The 21,217-nt window shown below is 39.0% G+C and overlaps 1 protein-coding gene across 2 annotated transcripts in view; it reads left to right on the plus strand.

Moving 5' to 3' along the window:
- Window positions 1–20,602, plus strand: part of FHOD3 (formin homology 2 domain containing 3) — a 376,458-nt gene extending 355,856 nt beyond the window's left edge. The window contains exons 29-31 of one of the 2 annotated variants that reach the window (XM_058806162.1): window positions 335–411; window positions 682–719; window positions 14,811–20,602. In XM_058806162.1, the coding sequence (XP_058662145.1) occupies window positions 335–411; window positions 682–719; window positions 14,811–14,880 (185 nt within the window). In that variant the 3' untranslated portion in view covers window positions 14,881–20,602. The remainder of the gene's footprint in view (window positions 1–334; window positions 412–681; window positions 720–14,810) is intronic. The other variant, XM_058806153.1, reaches the window with a different exon arrangement.
- Window positions 20,603–21,217: the final 615 nt, after the last annotated feature.

Raw genomic sequence — 21,217 nt, forward strand, 5'->3', positions numbered from 1 at the left:
TGAGTGTGTGCTGATGATTGGCTTATGTTCCTCTTACTATTGTTTAATCAGTGTTGTATGCAGTGGGTGACTCTGTCTTCTACAGAACTTGAAATGTCCTTAGCAGAGTAAGAAAAATGGTTTATGGTGATTTATGACAGGGCTTATGCATAACTAGAGAGTTCAGATCAGGACCTCAGATGGAGACTTCTTAAAATGCTGTAACCTACTGTGAACTGGCATAAAGATTAATAGTTGTTTCTGTAGCTGAACTTATTCATAAAGCAAAAAATAGTCTGAGATATTTCGCCTTTTAAAATCTTTCTCTCTCGTGCTGTATGCTATCTTTCCGCAGCCCTGAAAACAAAATGTCTACTGCTGCTTGGCTGCAAAGTGGTTATAGAGGAGTTTAACTTCCACTGGGAAGAAAAGGTAGCACGTTTATAAGGTGGTCTTTCAATGGTGTAGTGTGGCCTTGGGAATGAGCTGCGACACCCAAGTTTGAGGAGTTTGGTTTCATGGTTTAGTAAATCCAGTGTTTAAGAGGTGATGAAACTTTCTGGGTTTGTTTTTTTTTCCTAATGTGCAGAAACTAGTGCAAATACTATGAGAAGGATAACTACCCAAAGAACATAAGATTTTAGTGTTTTAAGTCATTAACCATATGTGGCTTTTTGACTACCTTTCCATCCATTTTTTTAGCATTTCTGGGAAGTTAGGACAAAGAGGAGACAACAACAGTGAGTGAAAAATTACACAGATTTTCTTTCTTGTGGAGTTGTTCTAACATAATGGGTGATCAAAAACATTTGGTATTTGCTATAAATTAGCATGTGCTGAAAGCATATTCACTTTCCCCAACATGCTAAAAAAGGAACTTATGCATGTGGCAATAGCAGAGGCAAAGTGGACACTCTGGTTAGATAAGCCAGTCTCTAAACAAAGAAAATGAGCTGACACTGGATTGTCTGTCTTACCTTCTGTCATACACCGTGCCTTACCTCTTTCTGGCATCACGTGCTGCTACCCACTTCCCCACTGAGTTCTGGCATTCTGCACGTGCTGACTGCTGCAGTTGGCTTGTGCAAATCAAATAAATCTCCTGTATGTTTGCCTATTTCCATGCTTTATCCCTATTTCTGTGGTTTATCCCATATTAAAGTATCTCCTCTGTTGGCAACACTGTCTTCATACACACATATACCAAAACTTCTTATTCCTAATTTTTGCTAGATACCTTTTTTCCCTAGGAAGCACTTGCTGCAGAAACAACAAAACAGGATAATGATAATAAAAATACTATATTATTTTCCAATTGAACTGTCTTTTATACTCAGTAAAAGCATTAAAGTATTAAAAAAGGATTAAACATTCAGTAAATGTTTAGGCTGGGACTGATTTCCATTGTAATTAATCATGATAGAATCCAGTTCTTGTGCTTGTTTTTTCTTCAAGATCTGGATGAGACTCTTAAGTGGATTAAAAGACAGTTTCAAAACAAACATAAAGTTCAGTAGTTTAATGTCCCTTTTAGCTGACATGTGCAGAAGCATGGAAGAAGAATATCCTAACTGAACTGTTTCACTCTGAGAGATAGTCAATATACTTGGATGATGAATTAATTAAGTAGTTTAAAATGCACTCAGCTGGACTGATAATATGACATCTCCAGGAAATGAAGAGATATCAACCCTTGCTAATGCATGATGTGAGTTAAATGAGCAGAAGATAGTCCAGTTAGAAACACATAAACATGTAAGAAAGTAGATTTTTACGCATATCTCAATGATTTAGATTAGCAGACACTATGATATTTATTACCTGTAGAGCAAAGAGACCCTATTATCTGATAGGTTTGATTCATCACCTTCAATCTTCAGACATCTTTTGGCTTTTGCCATGAGCTTGGTATTCAGTCTTTTCAGGAACATCAAAGAGAAACTCACTTGAAAGGAATTATTTTCCCTGTGCATCATGTTGCATATGTCTCATTGCCTTCAGTGCACAACTGGAAAACTTGTCAGGCTTACTTAGCATTCAGCAAAGATTTTATGAGACACATGGTTTTTAACAAAATCAGAAACCCAAAATATTTATATGCAGTTGCACTATAAAAGTTTGCTGTGGTTCTAGCAGAAGGTTCTCATGGGCAAGGGATTTTTTCCCATAAAAAAGACAGTGAAATGTGAAGTAAAAAGAAGAAAAAAAAAACCTCATACTAATTAATCAAGTCCTTTATAGCTAGGGGAAAGTGGAAATAGGTTTATGGAAAATGGTATGTTAAATTAATATTAAATTGTTGCAATGGGAAAATGAGACATCTTGATATGTTCATTTGAAGCATTTTACATTTTGTGTTTGTTGACCAGTGTGACTGGTATGGAGAGAGCTTGGTTAGGGCATAATGATCTAGAAGAGTTTGAAAGCTCAGGGTAATCATAAGAATTATTAAATTGGAGAAGGAATAAGGCAGGGAGTCACCCAACAAAAGACAGATGAAAATGTCTGTATGTGTTGGTTGAAGACAGAAAGGTCACTGATAAATCAAGATATGACTAGTAGGAAGGAATTTGTTCAGTGGGAGCTGAAGTGAATTACAGAAATCTAAGGTACATGATAAGCGGATAACAACTGAGTTCCTGTGATGATCTGGAGAGATTCTGTGCTAGACCTTTACACAGTGGAAGATTTTCAGGATAAAATTTGTCATTTAGAAGTGCAGTAATCAACTGGAAGTCGCTGCCTTATGACAGGTGTTTAGTGACCTGCCTGCCAGATACACTAGAGTGGCATTATATCTGAGAAAATAACATTGCAGTTGTATTTGTTCATCAGAAAGGCACAGGATTGAATGAGCCACAGGAACTGAAATGCTCTGTCACCCCCTCAAGGTAATTGTTAAAAGACAGCTTCAAAGGAATTTGCCATGGGAAGATTCTGCTGTGGGGTTTTTTTTCCTCTTATATTTATATTCTGTGTGTAAAAAAATAGGCTCCAGCCACCAGAGATGTCAGTTCAGCATGTTTTAAAAGCATAAAAATTAAGTTGAAAATATATTGTTTCTGTTCTTGCAGTCTGAGGGCAACTTCCTGTGAGAAGGTTTTCTATAACATTATAGGGACATGTTCAACTTAGTAATGAAATAAAGATAATATAATTAGGATTGTCTGGTTCTCTGGTGAGTTTAGAAAAGCCTTCACAAATGATGCCATAACAAACAATGAGTGCAAGGGAAAGTTGGGATAAGAAAGTTTTAGGAATCACTCTACTTGATATTCCAAACTTCATAAAGACTAGCAGTATCATCCATAGGATACAATGTTTTACTTACATATATTTTATTAAAGAGCCTCCCGAAAGCTCCATAATAGCAAATAGGAAGATACTACTGTTTTCTTACTTGTCCATCTATTTAAATATAGCTCCCTTAAAGGAAAATCAGTCTCCTCAGGATTAGGCCCTTGCTGTGGTGCCATCTCTGTGTTGGTCTCACTGAACTGGATGAATCTGTCTCAGGAGAATGATACAATTCCTATGAGTCAGCATCAGGAAAAATCACTCCAGTTTATTAGACATGAATAAGCATATGGAAGATATTTGCACTAATTCTAGTCTATGCTGGGCAACACTTAGAAATGGGCAATGCTTAGAAATTGTGAGCAACATTTGTGAATTCCTTAGAAATCAATAGCCAAACGGGACTATTTATTTCAAAGGAAATAGCTCTGTAAAGATGGCTTGACTGTGCAGCACTGTTTGGATCCAGATCTCCATCTGACCCTAGATGATGAACTATAGTGTAGGGCCTGGGTGTGATTGGTATTTGATGATGAGGAGCACACTGATGGCTTTATCAGATGCTGCTGGAGACACCGCATGGGGATGGCACAGAGTGAGAGGCTTGTTTCCCCTCACGTTATTATAACTCAGAGTGTCTCTGTCTGTGTGCACATACTTCTATTACTCTTAGATTTCATTCAAATCTAAAATCTGCTTTAGATTTGAGTTAGAAAAGAGGGTTTGGAATGCATAATAATTGAATCACAATGTAATTTAATATTTATGTGAGATAACATGATCAAACTGATTTGTGATGTTAAAAAAAAAGAGAGACATGATAATGCCTTGTTCTTTTAACAGGCTTTGAAATCATGTGCCAGCCTAATAATGACAGACCTTTGAGGTATGGAAACATCTCATAAGGATTTATTATTTATTTGTGTAATGGCTTGCAGGGAGTAGCAAATACTTACAAATCATGATGCAGAAATGGGTCTGAGACGCCACTCGAGTAGGTGGACATAGGAATTGTGTCAAGTTTACCTGAATCCTGGACAAGTAAACTCAGGCTGGTGGATTCCAAATCTCCAGAGAGATTTGGAAAGGTTAGACGCATGGGCAGAATCAAACGGGATGAACTTCAATAAGTCCAAGTGCCGAGTATTGCACTTCGGCCACAATAACCCCCTGTACCGATATAAGCTGGGGACGGAATGGCTGGATAGTGCCCAGGTGGAAAGGGACCTGGGGGTGCTGGTTGACAGTCGATTAAATATGAGCCAGCAGTGTGCCCAGGTAGCCAAGAGGGCCAATGCCATCCTGGCCAGTATCAGAAATGGTATGGCCAGCAGGAACAGAGAGGTCATTCTTCCCCTGTACTTGGCACTGGTGAGGCCTCACTTGGAGTACTGTATCCAGTTCTGGGCCCCTCACTTTAGGAGGGACATCGAGTTACTTGAGCGTGTCCAGAGGAGGGCAACGAGACTAATAAGGGGCTTGGAACACAAGCCAAACGAAGAGCGACTGAGGGAGCTGGGGTTGTTCAGCCTGGAGAAAAGGAGACTCAGGGGTGACCTCATCACTCTCTACAACTTCCTGAAGGGTGGCTGTGGTGAGCTGGGGGTCGGCCTCTTTCTCCGGGCAACAACGGATAGAACAAGAGGACACAGTCTCAAGCTGCGTCAAGCGAGATGTAAGTTAGAATTAAGAAGGAAATATTTCACAGAAAGAGTGGTCAGATACTGGAATCATTTACCCAGTGAGGTGGTGGAGTCATCATCCCTTGAAGAATTCAACAGAAGACTAGATGTGGCACTTGCTGCCATGATCTAGTTGAACAGTTAGAACATCGACTGGACTTGATGATCTTATAGGTCTCTTCCAGTCTTGAACTTCTGTGATTCTGTGATTCTGTGATTAAATTTAACTACAGAACATCCTAGGTCAGGTTATTCATACTGTAAAAGTGAAATAGGAATCAGCCTGGTGCCATCAGGTGCTGAAATGTGGGAAAGAGCTGTGCCAAAGGGCCAGGCATGGAGGCCAGCTTTAGACAAGTTTTAGTACCACATGCAGTGCTGCTTTGGAATAAACATGTTGTAAGCAAACAAAGTACTACATGGGACACTATTTGAATCCAAAGGTGCATATTTTTTGTTGAGCATTCATAGGGTGCATTATTTAACTTTTTCTTCATATTTTCTTTGTAATTTTCATTATTTTTCAGTTTCATGTCTCTTCACTTACTTTTTCTTTGAAAATGTACAGAAGTGCCAAAATACCAGGAGGGAGACTGTTCTTCTGGTATTTATAGCCTGACTAAAAGCAGGAGTTAATGGAAATTATACTTTTTAAAAAATGAAAACCTTGCAAAAAGAAAGACTGTATAAAATGCTTTAAAGGCAAACAACATCACTTTGAATTTGCAATTAATTATTTAGGATTTGAGTAGCTGGATCCTATCAGGAGTTAGAGTATGGGGCAGAGTAATCTAGTTAGTGATGCATATTTAGGAACCATTCTTTGCATTTAGAAAAAGTAAATGTATGACTGATGGTATTCAGTATCAAAGTCTGTTTGTTCCTACAGAAAGTACTGAGCCTTCAAAAGCCTGTACATGGTTTAAAAAAATGTAATTATTGAATAAAAATAGAATGTGAGATAAAGCACTTAGAGCTCTGGCAGCTGGAAGGTTATCTCCATTAGATGCCAAGATAGCTTGAGTCTTGGATGCCTTTTAAGTAATACATTCTTCCATCCTTAAGATGGAAAGATCTTTGCAAAAGTAGGAGAATAGAATTCCATTATCTAAAATAAATAAAAACAAACCCCATGAATTTAAATTATTAATAGCACTTCATGGACTAATAATAAATGCAGTTGAGCACAGTAAGCTCTAGAAATTGATGTATCTAATTAGGGTGAGGCCTCTGTAGTCCCCTAGCTCATCTATGCCAGAGGTCAACATCAACAGCTGTAGGAGAACAAACAGGAGAGGCAGAATCATGGAAGCACAGAATCACTCAGGTTGGAAGAGTCCTCCAAGTTCATCAAGTCCAACCTTTCCTTAAGTACCACCATATCTGCAGTTCAGCTGCATAACCATTAGCCATTAGTTGTGTGACCCATAGGACTTGCCATGAGTTTTGATAACTATAAATTTATTTAACTCTTGAGGCTGAATAGCTGGTTCCATGTTCTCAGTTTTGTCCCTTGTAATTGATGTCAATACCATTTCTAAGTTGGCACACATTTATTTGTAAAGTGTTCAGTTTCTGCTTTACAATGTGTATTGTGGGGTTTTTCAATAGCTTTTTTTTAAGATACCTGATTTTGACAGATAGGGGTAGACATTCTACTTTTTGCATGTTCAGATATATAGTACCTACATATTTTGTTGGCAGTCTCCATGAGTTTCAGACCATTTCTCTCATACCTCAGGGTTTGCTCAAGAGTGTTCGCCTGATCCTAGCAATGTAGAGGGAAGTTGCAATCATCCTGTACAATTCTACATCATGTAGCCTTCAAAACAAAAGGGTTTTTGAAAGGCTGGTTTAAAAAAATGGATTGTGAAAGAGGCTTAAATTCATTTTCCACTCACTATTTTAGAGGAATCTGTGAGTCATTTCTAAAATGAGTATTATTCTGATAGAAATTTTTTCTTTTGGTGCTCCTAGGCTCAAACTTTCTGATTAAAATAGCTTTTTCTTTTTTTTTTTTGTTAATAGAGGGCACATAACAAATTATCCTAGCTGCACCAATATGTCCATTCCTTAACTTTATGTTGGATTCCTGTACCACTATTAGAGATTTTGTGGACTGTAGTATTTGCTTAAAACTGGGCAGTATTATTGTAATACATCACCTGAAAAAGGGGCAAGAAGTCATTGCATTGATGTGGTAAGTAAGAATTAAATATGCAATGTTTACAAAAGCTACATGTCTTTTATCCCTATTTATTTCACTTCACAGGGAGAAGAGAGATAGGAACACTACACATTCCCATGTACATGTACATTACAACCCAAGCACAGGGGTTGTGGTGCAGGAACAAGGAGAAAACTGCTGCTAAGATGGGTGGTCCCAGGTGGTTGTAGAGTAGCTGTCACCTCATGGGACAAGTGTCTGTCCAGGGGAAGCCAGTGTCCCCCCAGGATCTGACAGCATAGGCAGGCCATCCTTGTGCTGTGTCTCCAACACTGGGAGAACCAAATGCAACTTCCCATGGGCTTCTAGACAAGGACTTAGAAGTGCTGGAATCTCTCTGGCCAACTCTTCTTAGCCAAGTGGCACTTCCTTAATTTCAGGAGAGAACAAGCTGAAGGTAATGCAGGGGAACCTGCAGGAGATGAGCAGCTGATAAAGAGAAAGTGCTATCAGTATTATATGTCGGAAAAAAGCTGTTCCTGTTCCCTGATCATAGCATATTGGTATTGACATTTTCTACATAAATACCATTATGCTACACAGTTTTGCTACTTTTTCAACTGTAGTTCTGTAGGAAGGAATACTTACTCCATTTGTTTGCATCTTATAGGACATACAAATTGTTTTCACTTTTGCCAGTTTGCCATTCACTGCATCAGTCAATTCATCTATATTGTCCTCTGATTTCATTTTAATTGATATCTTTAACAGGAAAGGCTTTTGAATTCTTGTCACAGGATTCATTCCCAAAAGTAAGATACCTAAGTTTTAAGTGTCTAAAAAAATGGGGATAGCTGATTTGCACACCATTAATCCAAAGTTGATAGGATATGTATTTTGCTTGCTTTCTCTCAGTATTAAAGTAAGTTGCAAATGTTTCTCCAGTCAGTAATTTATTCCTTATTTTTGTCATCCTTCCTTCCTGAAAGATCATGTCTTTCTAGTAAAACATCAATCCTAGTAAGAACTCAGCGGCAGTGAGTTGCTGGCTGGAAAAATCACTGAGTTCTTCTGGAAAGCACCTCATCTGAGAAGGAGAGAAGGCAGAGAGGTGCAGGGCAGCTTTCAGGCTGCCTTTCTGAAGGAGTGCAGCAAACAAACAGCATCCCCCGTGTGGCTTTCCGGAGCAGGGCGCTGCCACAGCTGCCAAAGGGAGCCCTCTGCTGCCACCAAGGAGATTAGCAGGAGGAGCTGGGAAGGCAGGGATTTGCTTGGACACGAGTGTCAGTGTTTGGAGGGAAGTCTCTCCTAGAAGAAGAAGAAACACGTTTCACAAAAAGCTATTTTGCATTTATCTTGTCCCAGCACTGTGGCCAAGAAACAAAAAATTAAGAAAATATATATATGTATATGTGGCTTTCTCTAGGCAGAATAACACCATCTGATCAGTGAATTTACAAGATTGTTTTGATCACAGTTATTTTCCATCTGATGGGCTCACAGAGAGGATGCCATTTACTGTTTGGATTTGATGCCATTTACAGCGTGGATTCCTAATGGGAATAATTAATTTGCATTCCGCAGAGTCCAGGTGCTCAAGCTTGGTCACACTCCTCTGCCAAGTCACTCTCCAAGAGACATCTCAGTGTTCAGAGCTTGATAAATACCTTTAGTGGGTAATTTTAAAATTCCAAATAAAAGGTAAAGGCTGCAGGCCTTAAGCATTTACAATAGATTATTTACTTTTTGTATCCCATCTCCTGTCTTTTTCCAACCTGTACATATTTAATGTACAATCTGGTCTTGAAAACAGTGTGTAGTGACTCAGTCATGACTCACTGTATACTCAGTCATGCAGCCTTGGTTGCTGGTGAGCTTTATACTCTTGATGCTTTACCTGTTATTAGTGGAATCACTTCTGACTGGTGGAGTTAAGTGGAGAAATTATGAAAGAGGTGGCAGCAAGATTGCTTTTAGTAGTAACTCTTCATAGTGGAATTCGTGTAAATTAAGGGGATTTTGTCACAGAGGTCTTTCAAGGAATGAGTTAAATCTTTTATGCCCTACTGTTGGGACTGTGTAAATGATGATCTGTGAAATACATAAAGTTGGAAACTTTAACAGTTTCAACTACATGTTAAATATTACTTTGAAAACACATATGCTCTTCATATGCAGCCCAGGTTCTCTAAAGCAATGTTACTTTTTGTTCCCTATAATATAAGCCACCTGGAGATGAAAAAAGCAAATTTAGCTTTCCTTATAAAGTGCCAGTTTGTCCTTTCCCACTGCTAGACTCCTCTTTATCTCACAGCCACCATAAGTAACACCCAAAGGTGGTTGTTACCTACTAGATTTCTTGTTAGGAAAGACTTGTGCCCTCTATGAAGTGCTGACAGGACTTAAAGCAAAACTACAGAATAATAATGCATAACAGTGTGTTGGTTCTGAGAGCTTTCTATGTGGCTGACCCAGACAAAGACCACATTTCAGTTGTCTGTACTTCATCAGAGAAGTGTGTGATATACTCCAAAAATTCACCTACAAATCTCTGTAAGAAAATCACTACACAAAATGTTACAGCATTTCTATGAAGCATTTAGGCTTACTCATATTAAGCAATGATATATGCATAATTAAACATAACTTATACAGACTGCGGCATAAAAATATGGCAAGGATTAAAATAAGAAAATAGGAGCAAGACTGTATGGATTGAACTTTTGAGTTGGAAATTGCCATTGCTGGACTCACTGTAATAAAGTCCAAAACAATATGCTAAATGTAAATATATGAAAACATAGACTTAAGAGTGCAAGCTGTATGTGCATAGGTAACAGAAAAAATAACCTAAAATACATTAAATGAAATGAGATTATGGAGCTGGCCTGTATTGTCTCTTATAATCTGCCTTTTTTGCTGTCCTCACTGTGTAATTTACACCATGTGGAATTTTCTTCATTCCAAATCAGCAACTTGCTGCTTTACCTTTGCAGCTGGGACCAAGGCAAAGTTCTGTGGCTGCCATATCTTTGTAGCAGGAATGGCGCTCATTCTGTGACTGCCTGAGCAGGAGAATGGTCACATCTGCCTTACAAGTGACTCACACAAATGTAGACACACATGCTAAAAGCCATTGCAAATGCAAGAACAAATGGTGCCAGCCAGACTGATCTCTACTCTTTGTTGAATCTTAAAAAAAAAAAAAATAAAAAGGAAAAGTATGGAGAGAGGATTTTGAAGTGCTCTTTGCTCTTAAAAGAAACAACCAAACACTAGGTAATTATGTTCTCTGACCAAGAGAAAAGTTTTTCTTCAGGAATTACTCTTTTTAAAAACTTTTCCAGCATAAAGAAAGGGCTGTATGTCTCTGTAGATTTTGACCCAACAGTGAAAGTCATTGAGTTCATCCTAAGCACACTGCATTGTGCCAGAATATCAAATAGAATTCTAGATTTCAGTATTAATAATACACTCTAACCCCAGAAAAACAACATTTAGTTTCTTGGTTATGGGATCTGAGCAGGCTTTGCTTGTGACAAGAGTAAAAGTTATTTTCTCTCTGTGTTATGTTTCTTTAGCAAATGTTTCAAAAATTGCTCAAAGAACATAAAAGGTCATTTGAAAATCTTATTTTTATTGTCACTGCCTCCACAATGCATTCCATAACTCAGTTTAATGTGATCTGCAGCAGGCCAAGAGTTTTACAAGCCAAGATATTATGTCTAGTCCAGTTAGAAACATGACAAAGTTCAGTGAAGCAGGGAGAGTGAAGACCTAGGTTGAGAAATGTAATTTTGCATTGTCTATAAAACATGGAAGGAAAATATCTCCCTGCATTCAGTTTTGATGACAGAACATGTTCATGACCTAAGGTAGAGGAACCCTACCAAGCTTTATGAGGAAATAGACAAATGACTGAGGACATCTGTATAACAGAATGTCAAGACAAGGTTCACCCATCTCCCACAGCAGTTTTTGCTCCTGTAGATAACTCAGCCTTCTCTTGGTTTCATCACCCACAAGCCTTTATATTCAACAAATGAGTGCAGAGAATAGTGGGGCTGGAACTTGTATTACTATGTATGCTGCACCCATCCACCGTATCTTCAAATGAGGAAATATATTGTAATCTCTGCATAGTAGGTACAATTTTTATACAAAGAGACCTTTTATTAAACTACTTTCATCTCCCTAAGTACATAATACTTCAAACACTCAGTGGCTTCATTTGTGTCATACTGGCCTGTTACATTATAGGGTTAAGAATTCCCTCATTTGAGTCTGGACCATGGTTCTGTCAGCTGTTATCCTTCCAGTTGCCTATTGATGGTGGACAGCTTTAATCTTGCCAGTAGCCACAGTATATTGCAGTATTTGGCCCCACATGCTTAGTTTTATACAAGTCAGTAGCCATCAGTTTTTATGGGAATCATTCTGTCACTGAAAATATTCTTCACATCTTTGCTTTTTATTATTTTCTTGACAATCTCATTATGACCACAAAATTCTGCATTGTTTGAAGCTCTCTTTCTTTTTTTCCTCTTTATATTTCTTTTTTCCTGCTGGAAATTTCCTGCTTAAGTCCCTGTAATATTTTAAACCCAAGTTATCATTCTCTGTATTAAAGGAGAGCCAAGTTAGAACCTGGGATTGTTTTGTTTAATTACGGCTGCATATGTCCCAGCAATTCATTGAATATTGCCATTCCTACTTGTTTTGCAGTGGCAGAAAAAATACAAGTGTGAGATTGGTCTTCAGACTTCTTGTGTGAATCATACAGCCAACCCAGAAAAGGGCACTCATCTTTACCACCTGCTACATACAGGATTTCTCTCCTTCAGTCATTAAAGGGTTGATACAAAAAGACATCAGTCTAGTACTTTAGTATGTTTGGAAGGTAGGCGTCTGGAGATTCAGAGACTTATCTTGTTTAACATAAAGAAGACTACTTGCTTTTCTATGAAGATGGTTTCTACCATGGTATTTTAACTCTTAATTATGGTTTCTGAATATAAACTCCTGTAGTTTGCCTCAAAGAAACCTATATATTATTGTAGATCCATTTGGCTTTTCCTAGTAAACTAGTAATTCTCTCGCTCAGGCTGATGGAGGAATTTAGCAACTGTGTCCTGCTTGGTAGAATTTACAGAGGCTCTCATTTTCCTTTCAGTTGTTACACAGACTCTCAGCTCAATTATTTGTGCAGTAGCAATTGTACTGACCTAACAAAGGTTGTTCCAGATTTATCTTATCATTAATAAGAGCAGAAATTAAATTAGTCTGATACCTAACCAGTGTTACCAGAGTACATCATTTCCTGTGAAATGTTTACAAACAGGAATAACAATTTGTTCTCTTCCTGTCTGACAAGAAAAAAATAGCTTTTTTACCATAGTTACTGTGCTTAGCTTGAAAATGTGAGTGAGTGAGTGAGTGAGTGAGTGAGTGAGTGAGTGAGTGAGTGAGCGAGTGACTGACTGACTGACTGTGGTCTGAGAGAGCTGGGGATATGTGTGGGAACAGTCCTGAATGCATTTGGTTTGACACTTCCACAGAAGTGTCTAAAACATGGAAATTCATTCCACATTTGGTTTTCCAGTTCATTTTTGCATCAGTGGGAAGATAAAATTTCATCTAGATAGCCACCCTGGGAAAGTTTGGTCCCCTGTGTTTTTTAGCATGACACTGTTGTCTGGTGGCCAAACAAGCTACGGTCCATGTTTGGCTGTTGATGTTACAGAGGGTAAAGAAAAAAGCATTCAGGGGAGAGGCAGAGTAGGTAGATAAGCAGGTGAAATACACAGGGAAATCTTTGAGTTTAATATGAAAGAAATGTTTCTACTGCAGCTTTCTTGGATTTTTTCCTCCACTTCTGATACCAGTTCATTTTGATATAGAAATGAGCATTGGGTGATTCACTGAGACATTAAGATCCTAAGGTTTTCCACAGCCTATGTCTAGAAATTACCACTTATCACCATGGACATTTTGCATATCAAATCTGAGAAGCCAGAAAGAGTGACAGTGATAAAAACTGACTCAAAAGTCCTGTTGGCTATTGTTTACCAAGGCAAGGAGACCAGAACATTTTCTGAAGTTTATTTCTCTCCTGGTAGTACTTTTTTGGTCTTTCTTAAACTTAGTTTTGGCAGTTTCATTTGACTTTGCTTTAAGTGCTTTAAGCTTAGTGTTGGTCAACTTGGGAGATGTTGCTGATTGGTACTGTAGGAAAAACTGGGTATCCTAAATGGCTGTCATGCAGACCCCTGGTGGTGTTTAATAATACAAATAATCTAGGAGAAATGAGTGAGCTTTGGAAAAATGTTTACAAGTAAGGATTTGATAATGGAGGAACTAGAAATGTGGCATTCCCAGCTCATTTGATTAACCTCAGTATCTGATGAAAGTGGTTTGATAATCAGAAATAAACCCCGTTCATTCAACCTGCATGGTATCAAATGTTCAGATATGCCATATTCTTCCTTTATGTTATCCCCTTGTTTTCTATGCCAATCCATTCCCTTCTCTCTCTCCTGTTCAACCCTTGAGTGTGACCACCCAGTTTCAGTTACATGGACTGAATATCTCATTAAATGAGAGATCTTAATTGTGCTAAATGATGCGAGACCTCCTTGACCGCTCTTTGCAATTGGTTTCTCTAAGATTACTTTCCCCTATAGTTCACTGTTTCTAGGCTCTAAATGTATTCTGTTCAGTGTTAAGTCACTGTTTATGCTTTGCATGAAGCTTGAACTTCTCAATGTGCATTTTGCACTTGAGGAACAATAAAGTATGAACACCCCACTTGTGTCTTGAATTAAAGCCCATCCACCTGAAAATCAAAGCACAAGTGAAACTAGGAGGACAATGATGCTCAATGTGTGCAGTCACAGTCACTTGTTTCTCAATAAAAAAGGCAATCACAAATTTTAAAACTCTTGTCAGGGCTAGTGTTCAGAACACTCTATGGAAAATTAAGAAACAAGATTTTGGCTTAGATTTATCATTTAAATTCAGCTGAAATGCTGCAAACTACCAATAGCAAAGATGACACAAATGGCACTAGGATGGGGGAACATGACAAAAGAAAGGGGAGCACGTATGAAAACAGTTGTTTTAATGATTTTAATCAACTATAAAGTAGTTATTTTTATAATCTTTTAACTTGGGGGGGTGGGGGAGTTTTACAACTCAAAATATTGTCAAAGGATTTAACAGTGATAAATTCAATAGGTCCCTGGAAAGATCCCAAAGCTATTTTTAAAAATTCTTATGAAATTATAAAATAATAAGGTAGATGATACTTGCTATGGACTGCAAATCAACTGATACAATTTCAGAGAAAAAAAATTCTTAAAAAGCTGGGGTAGTCAACAAAAAGCTTTTTGTTGACTAAATGTCAAATGACAAATGTATTTTTGCCTGACTGTTTGGAGTTAATGTTGATGCTCCCATGAGTTTGGCATAGGACATTTGTTTCTGAACTTGAGGCCCTAAATAGATAGAAACTTTTGATTTGATTGAGCTTGCATGTTAACAGGGGATTTTTCCGCTGAAAGTCTTGTGTAATTACTGATTCTAATTCTTTCTATTTTCTCTGTTGTTTTTTGTTTTTTGTTTTGTTTTGTTTGGGTTTTTTTTTTTTTTTGTTTTGTCTGCTTTTGGAACTCATGACTGTGCAGTGAGAAGGACACTAAAGAGTGGGCTAACACCAGAAGAAGCCAAAGCACTGGGCCTCATCAGCACTTCTGAGATGCAGGTTTGACATCCCAGAGGTGGCCACAAGAAGAGCCGATCATCGGAAGCACACAGGCTGACACCCCTTCAGCGTGGCATTGGACTGCCAGCCTCCTCTGCTGCTCCCAACATCCCTTCCTCTGTTAGTTCAATTTCAGTAAGCAACAAAAGCAAAACCCCACATCCAGGGCAGAAGAAGGGTGTGCCACAGCTCAGCATGACATCCAGACAGTAACTGAGGAAGCATTTGAGTGTTCCTAAGTGAAAGCACATGGCTTCTTCTTCTCCTCATGTGGGTAGGAGGGGGCTCTCTAAGTTATCTGTCATTATGTGAGCTGTGTTTATGTTGGCTTTCCTTGTGCCCTGTTTTAGTCATTGTAAATGTATGGTGTTTTGTCAATGCAAGGAACAGTCCTTAAAGAGGCAAAATAACTCCTGTTACAGCAACATATATTTCCCTCAAGCAGATTCATTAAGCAAAGATGCACAGTCTGTGCAACCCTGTGGTTTGTTGGGTATTTTATTATTTTGCCTCCAAAGAATGTAAAAATGTATGTGTACCTTTGTATATGTACAGAATGAATGTGTGGACATGTGTGCATGTATCTGTACATATGCAGTCATGGTGTGAAATCATGCTTTTGCTGAAGCCAGCTGGACCATGATTTTCACTGTGGGGCCTTACTGTTCCACCTGGACAGGAGGAAAAGAATGTCTTTTTTGCAGGAACTCAGTGTTGTTCAGTGTGATTCACCCTGTGGGGCAGGCCATGGCCTGCAATACAATGGAGAGTTTAGGATCCTGAATTCATGTGCATTAATGCACACCCACACTGTACATAGCAGCATGCACACAGAGGAGAGAACATAATTCCCCCCTCTTGCTGAGCTGTGGTTGTACTCAGCATTTGTACAGTTTCAGAGAGATCAGCGTCAGCAGTTTTACATACTCGATAAGTGCATTTGAATGCTAAGATCAAGAAGTTTTGTTCACTTGCCTGTGCCCTTCATGCTGCTTTTCTCTGCTGCAAGATAATGTGGTGGTGATTTTATTTCAGTTTAATGAATCTGAATATGAAATAGCCCTGCTAAAAAGCCTGCTGTGTTTTTGCTGTTCTTTACTGGTTTTTTGTGATTATCCTTGATACCAGTGGAGTGGGTACCACAGTAAACAGCTCCAATATCTTTGCTCTTATCTCACAGTTTTATAACAGACTTTTATAACAGCCCTCTGCATGTTTGAAGAACCTTTAGTCAACTCATCTGCCTTGAAGTGGAGGACATGTACAGCAGTGAAGAAGAATTGAACAGTCACCCCAGCCAGTGCTGAAGTATTTTAGAGAACTGCAAACAACAATAACATAAAGGGAACTTCTTAAGCCAAAGTCTGTATATGTCCAATAGATCCTCAAGGATGCACAAGATTGTCTCTTTCCATTGCCTTAGCCTCTAAGATTAAGGGTATGTCTGCACAGCAGTAACAACTGAGACTTTGTTCAAACTGGTTAACTGAGGAGCTGCAGCAGTTTAGTCATGGTAACAGGGTTCCATTTTGGCTGCAAAACACACTTGGAAAATAGAGTTAAATAATAGTCTATGCTGGGGTCCTAATGCCATAGCAATGTTACTTTTGGCACCCAGGCTAGGTAGGTACTTCAGGTTATTCTACTCTGCTCTCTTTAAGGACAGGATAGTCAGTGGAGATTGTTCAAGAGAGTTGAACTAAACACAATAAACCTCTGAAACCATGGTCATCCATCACATTGCATTGAGCACAGCATCCAAGTGATGGCAGAGCCAGGCAGCTGGCAACACTGCAGGGAGACCTGTGGCTGAACATCCTACCTATGCTGTCCACACTCTTGATTGTAACATTTCATTCTTTATCTGCCGATGCCTTGAATCTCCCATGGAATAAAAAGTCACTAATGAACAATGGTTCTTAAGAACAGCATTGAGTTTGATTTGGTTTTCCCCTTAATTTGTTAAAAAGACAATTTTACAAGTAGACAGGAGGCAGTAGTTGGGTAATCAATACAATATGTTGTGTATATGAGGGTTATGGAAAGGAAGAAGCTGGTTAGGAAACAGAAATGGCATATAACTAATTTCACTGTGAAACAGGCAAGACCTTTGAGCATCTGGATTTTGAAGTGGATCTTTATGTGCTGCTCACCACTATGGACTTTTAAAATCTTGCTTAAGGATGTTTAGAACAAAGAACTGAAGGTAATGGGGGTTCGTGGAGGTGTTTGAAGTCTGAAACAAGAGGAAGACACCCTGAATGTAAACAGTCATGTGGAACTGTCCTACTTGCTAAGTGATAAAAAACCAAAAATGCAACGAAGCACATTTATGCTGTCAAAGATCCTATATTTGATTGGAGGGAGAAAATCAAACAAGTCCTTAAAAATTCATATTTTAATTAAAATATGCTGAATGTGCATAATTGGTGACCACTGGGCTATTGGTGGCCACTTTCTAACAGGGAACAAATTTGTGTTTCATTTAAGCATAGTACGGCACCTGTCTCTGAGACATACCAACGCTGGTGAATTCCTAATGGTTGGTCAGATGTATTTTCTAAATTGTGCAAAAGTTTATATGCTCCTTACTAAGGAGAATATTATATATGGGGAATAATAGAGGTTGGGATAGGTTCGGTGGGAAAAAATGGTGGTTTCTTTCAGATTCTCTGGATGTGTCTTGCATGTGAAGCAGATTCTTCCTTTTCTGTTCTTCCATGGCATTCGTTTTTCAGTTTGTGCTCTCTATCTGTAAAACTGATAGCAACTTTTCTGAGGAATAACTTGGTCTTGTTTATGCACTAGTATACAGTCAGATAAATTCCACTGTCCTCACCATTTATTGTAACAAGATGATCAGACTCAGTGTAGCCCAGTAACTATAGGAGAGATTTCCATTTTGGTTCCTGATAAAAAAGACTGACTAATCTGTAAGGGGGCAGTATTTCCTCCAGAGTGCCAGCATGCCCTGACTGTGGAAATAACATTTCTTCCCCTTCATCTAACTAGTGGATTCCAGATGAAGTGGAGGAATTAATTATATCTGTATGCCTCCCTCTGCCTAGGGAGGTTATAATCTTAAGGTTTTGAGCTACTGCCTGCCCTTCCATCGTTGGAAGAACTCACCATAAGGATGTAACACTTGTTTTAAGACAAGTTTTGTGTGAGATATGGATTGGTTTCTGACAAATATAAAAGTCTTGGATACACAGTGTAGTAACACATGTTCCCATTTCTCACTCAGAGATCCATGAAGGCTGTTTTTAAACACTTGCAGCCATAATAACTACCTCTCTTTCCTTTCTGATAGATACAGTCAGCTGCAGATGCAGTGCCCAGAGCACTGTGTCTGCTTGACTGCCACCATAAAGCCTTCCTGATCTGACTGCTGAGGTAAGCTTTAGCACATGAAATTACCTCCAAAGGGAAGCTATCCTAATTTTCTTTCATCTCAATGTTTAAAAGCCAACTGCATGCAAATGCTTTCTATAATCTCATTCCCAAGTGGAGACAACGCTCAGTAGCAGTTGCAGTGAAGAAACCTCCAGGGAATGCTTGTGTGCCACACTCGAGAGTAAAAGATCCCTCACAAAAGTTAAATTCATTGCTCTTCACTCTTCAGTCAGGCCAGGCACCAGATTCATGGATTCCAGATGTTTTATAGCCCCTTGGCTGCTATGTATGACCTTTCTGTTTGATAGCTCCTTGTCCAGAATCCAAAATCAACAAAAAAAAAGGTGGTTTAGTGAGGGTCTTTCTTTCTCCCTTAAATACTGGAAGTAGCTTCAAACATGATTTTAAAAATACTTTTTTTTTTCTCTTTTGACACCCTTTTTCAGTGAATCTTTTCACTGGTTGATTCTGTCAGCAAAATAACACATCAGTTTTGTAGATAAACAAGAGTTTGACTTTAGTGTAATAGATACTCACATGTGAATATCAAGGTATGAGTTATTGTCCTAATTACAGAAATTTTGAGTCAGTCATGATGTGAGTGAACAGCAAGGACCTTCTGTAAGGTTCTACAGGACAGCACCTTAAATCCCTGGTGTGCTGTGCTCTAAATGTACCCTGGCTAACACTAAAAGCTATTGAGAAGTTACATTGAGGATTTCAACAACCACCACAACCCCCAGGGGCACAATGCCATTGCAGGTGCAGCAATGGTTCCTTCTGTCAGGCATCTGCCCTGCAGCAGCCTCCCTGGGGATGTAACCACAGCCAGTGGCTGTCCAAAACGTGTGGCTGAGGGCAGCAGTCTGTGTTCAGGTTCACTGTGCAGCTGTGGCTATTGCAATGCTTTGATTTCACAGAGATGAAATGGGAACAAAGTGCCAGCCCACCAGTTTCACATTCTTCCTCCTTCCTCCTTCCACTGCAGCTCATGGACAGGCACACGCACTGCCTGCCTCTATCCAAAGGATGCACAGGGACATGGTGTTAGGCAGAAGCAGGAGCATATTCCTCTCTCCTTTTCACTCCTGTAGCTCACTGCACATGTTCCAATCCTCCCATTACCTTCAAGGCGGGCTCAGTGTGCACTGGTGGGCAGCCTGACCCTGGGACACAGTCGGATGGTGGCTCTGTGCTTGCAGCAGCAGGATGCAAGAAACACTTGTTTAAGCTGGAAGGGATACAAATGTTGATGTTCATCTGGAGGAAAAACTGTCAGGTACTTACAGGCTCTGAAAGAAAATAAACTGAAATGGTTTTTGAATGAGAAAATGCTTGGTTTAGGCAACCACTGAAAATCATTCACAAACACTTGAACAGCATGTAAGGCCCACCTTTCTTTGCTTCAACTGGGGCAGCAACTGGCTCAATTGGCATTTCAGATGTGAAAGATGTGAAACCCCAGGAAGTTTTTGGCAAACAGTTTAATAGTTACATAGCCAGGAGTTTCAGAGATGTAAAGTTTGATGTTTATGCCAAAAAAAAAAAAAAATCTAATTAGTCCCATTTCACATTGAGTGGCAGATAGAGATATATTTTGTTTAATCGCTATCTAATACAGAGGCTTCTGTGAAAGAAAAGGTTTATTTGTAGCATTGGATACATTTCTCCTTTTTAAAGACTGTCTTTGCGCATATAGTGTCCTTTTTTTGTGAGCTGGGAATTGTAAAAAAATGTAAAGTAGAAGAGGATGTGTTTCTTAGACAAAGGAGAAATAATGTAAAATTGTGTAAATGTCACTACTCATGTTTTTCCATGTTCTGTGTAGCATAGTGTAAAATAGGCTCTCCAGCAGTGTTATTCTGTGAATTGTAATTTAAAAAACAAGCCATGCATGGTCAGAGATATTATCTACAGGTTCTTTTGGTTGAGTTTTTGGATTTGTTTGTTGTTTTCTCATTTTAGGTGAATTCATTCTGTGTTAAATTTAATTGTCCATGAAAATGCATTTTTGTTTCTGTTCTATTTCATAAAGAACTTGAATTACTCTTTTAAGATTTTATTACACACGAAGCTCACCTACCGTTTGTATTGATCCTTCAGAAGCTGTGTCATGTTTAGTGTAAACTAGGGGGGATTTTATATTTATCTGCCTCTTCTCCCCCCACTCTTCCCACTTAACTGTCTGGAAAGATCCAATCACACCCTTTTTTTTTTTTTCTGTGCCATGCAGGGTCAATATGGAAAACTGACCACAGACCAGTGTCCAAAAGTTCTTGATATAAGTAGTTGAAAAGCTCACCTCTACAGCGTTATGTAAACACATCTTGCAATAAAGCTTTATAAAGCACTGACTGGGCTGGTTCTGGTTTTGTTGATAAAGCCAATCATGGGAGCTTGGGTGGAAAATGGATGGGAAGGAAGATCATGAATTATATTTCCTCATTTCCCCCATGTGCCTGCAATGCCATCATGTGGACATCAAAACAGCTACCAGTAAGCCGAGTGGCCTGATCATAAAAAGCTGATCCTTTACACCTAGTTCCACAGTTTCAGCCTCATTCCTAATCTTGAGAGGGGAAAGTGAAAATGTGTCTCTGGTTGTCCAGGCTTTCAGTACTCCAGCCCTACAAATCCTCACGTAAACATACATGGGACTGCCATCAGCTTGGAGTTGGCTCCTGCCTAAAAAATGCTCTGTGCACAGAGCACACAGCATACAGGTATGGGATTTACAGAAGCAAACATCAGTAGAATGAAAGACAACCTATATGTGGGGAAGCTTTTGACTTTGCCTCTGAATCCAGATATGAAACACCATCCCTGGCAGAGCTTCAGAGCTGTAAAGGTGGTCTGTAAAGAAGACTTGCCTTCAACTTGGCTGAAATACTCTTCATGCATCATTGTGGAATGTATTTTTCTGGTGGCTGCTTA

The sequence above is a fragment of the Ammospiza caudacuta genome, chromosome 1 (assembly GCF_027887145.1).
Source record: "Ammospiza caudacuta isolate bAmmCau1 chromosome 1, bAmmCau1.pri, whole genome shotgun sequence".
Classification (NCBI taxonomy): Eukaryota; Metazoa; Chordata; class Aves; order Passeriformes; family Passerellidae; genus Ammospiza; species Ammospiza caudacuta.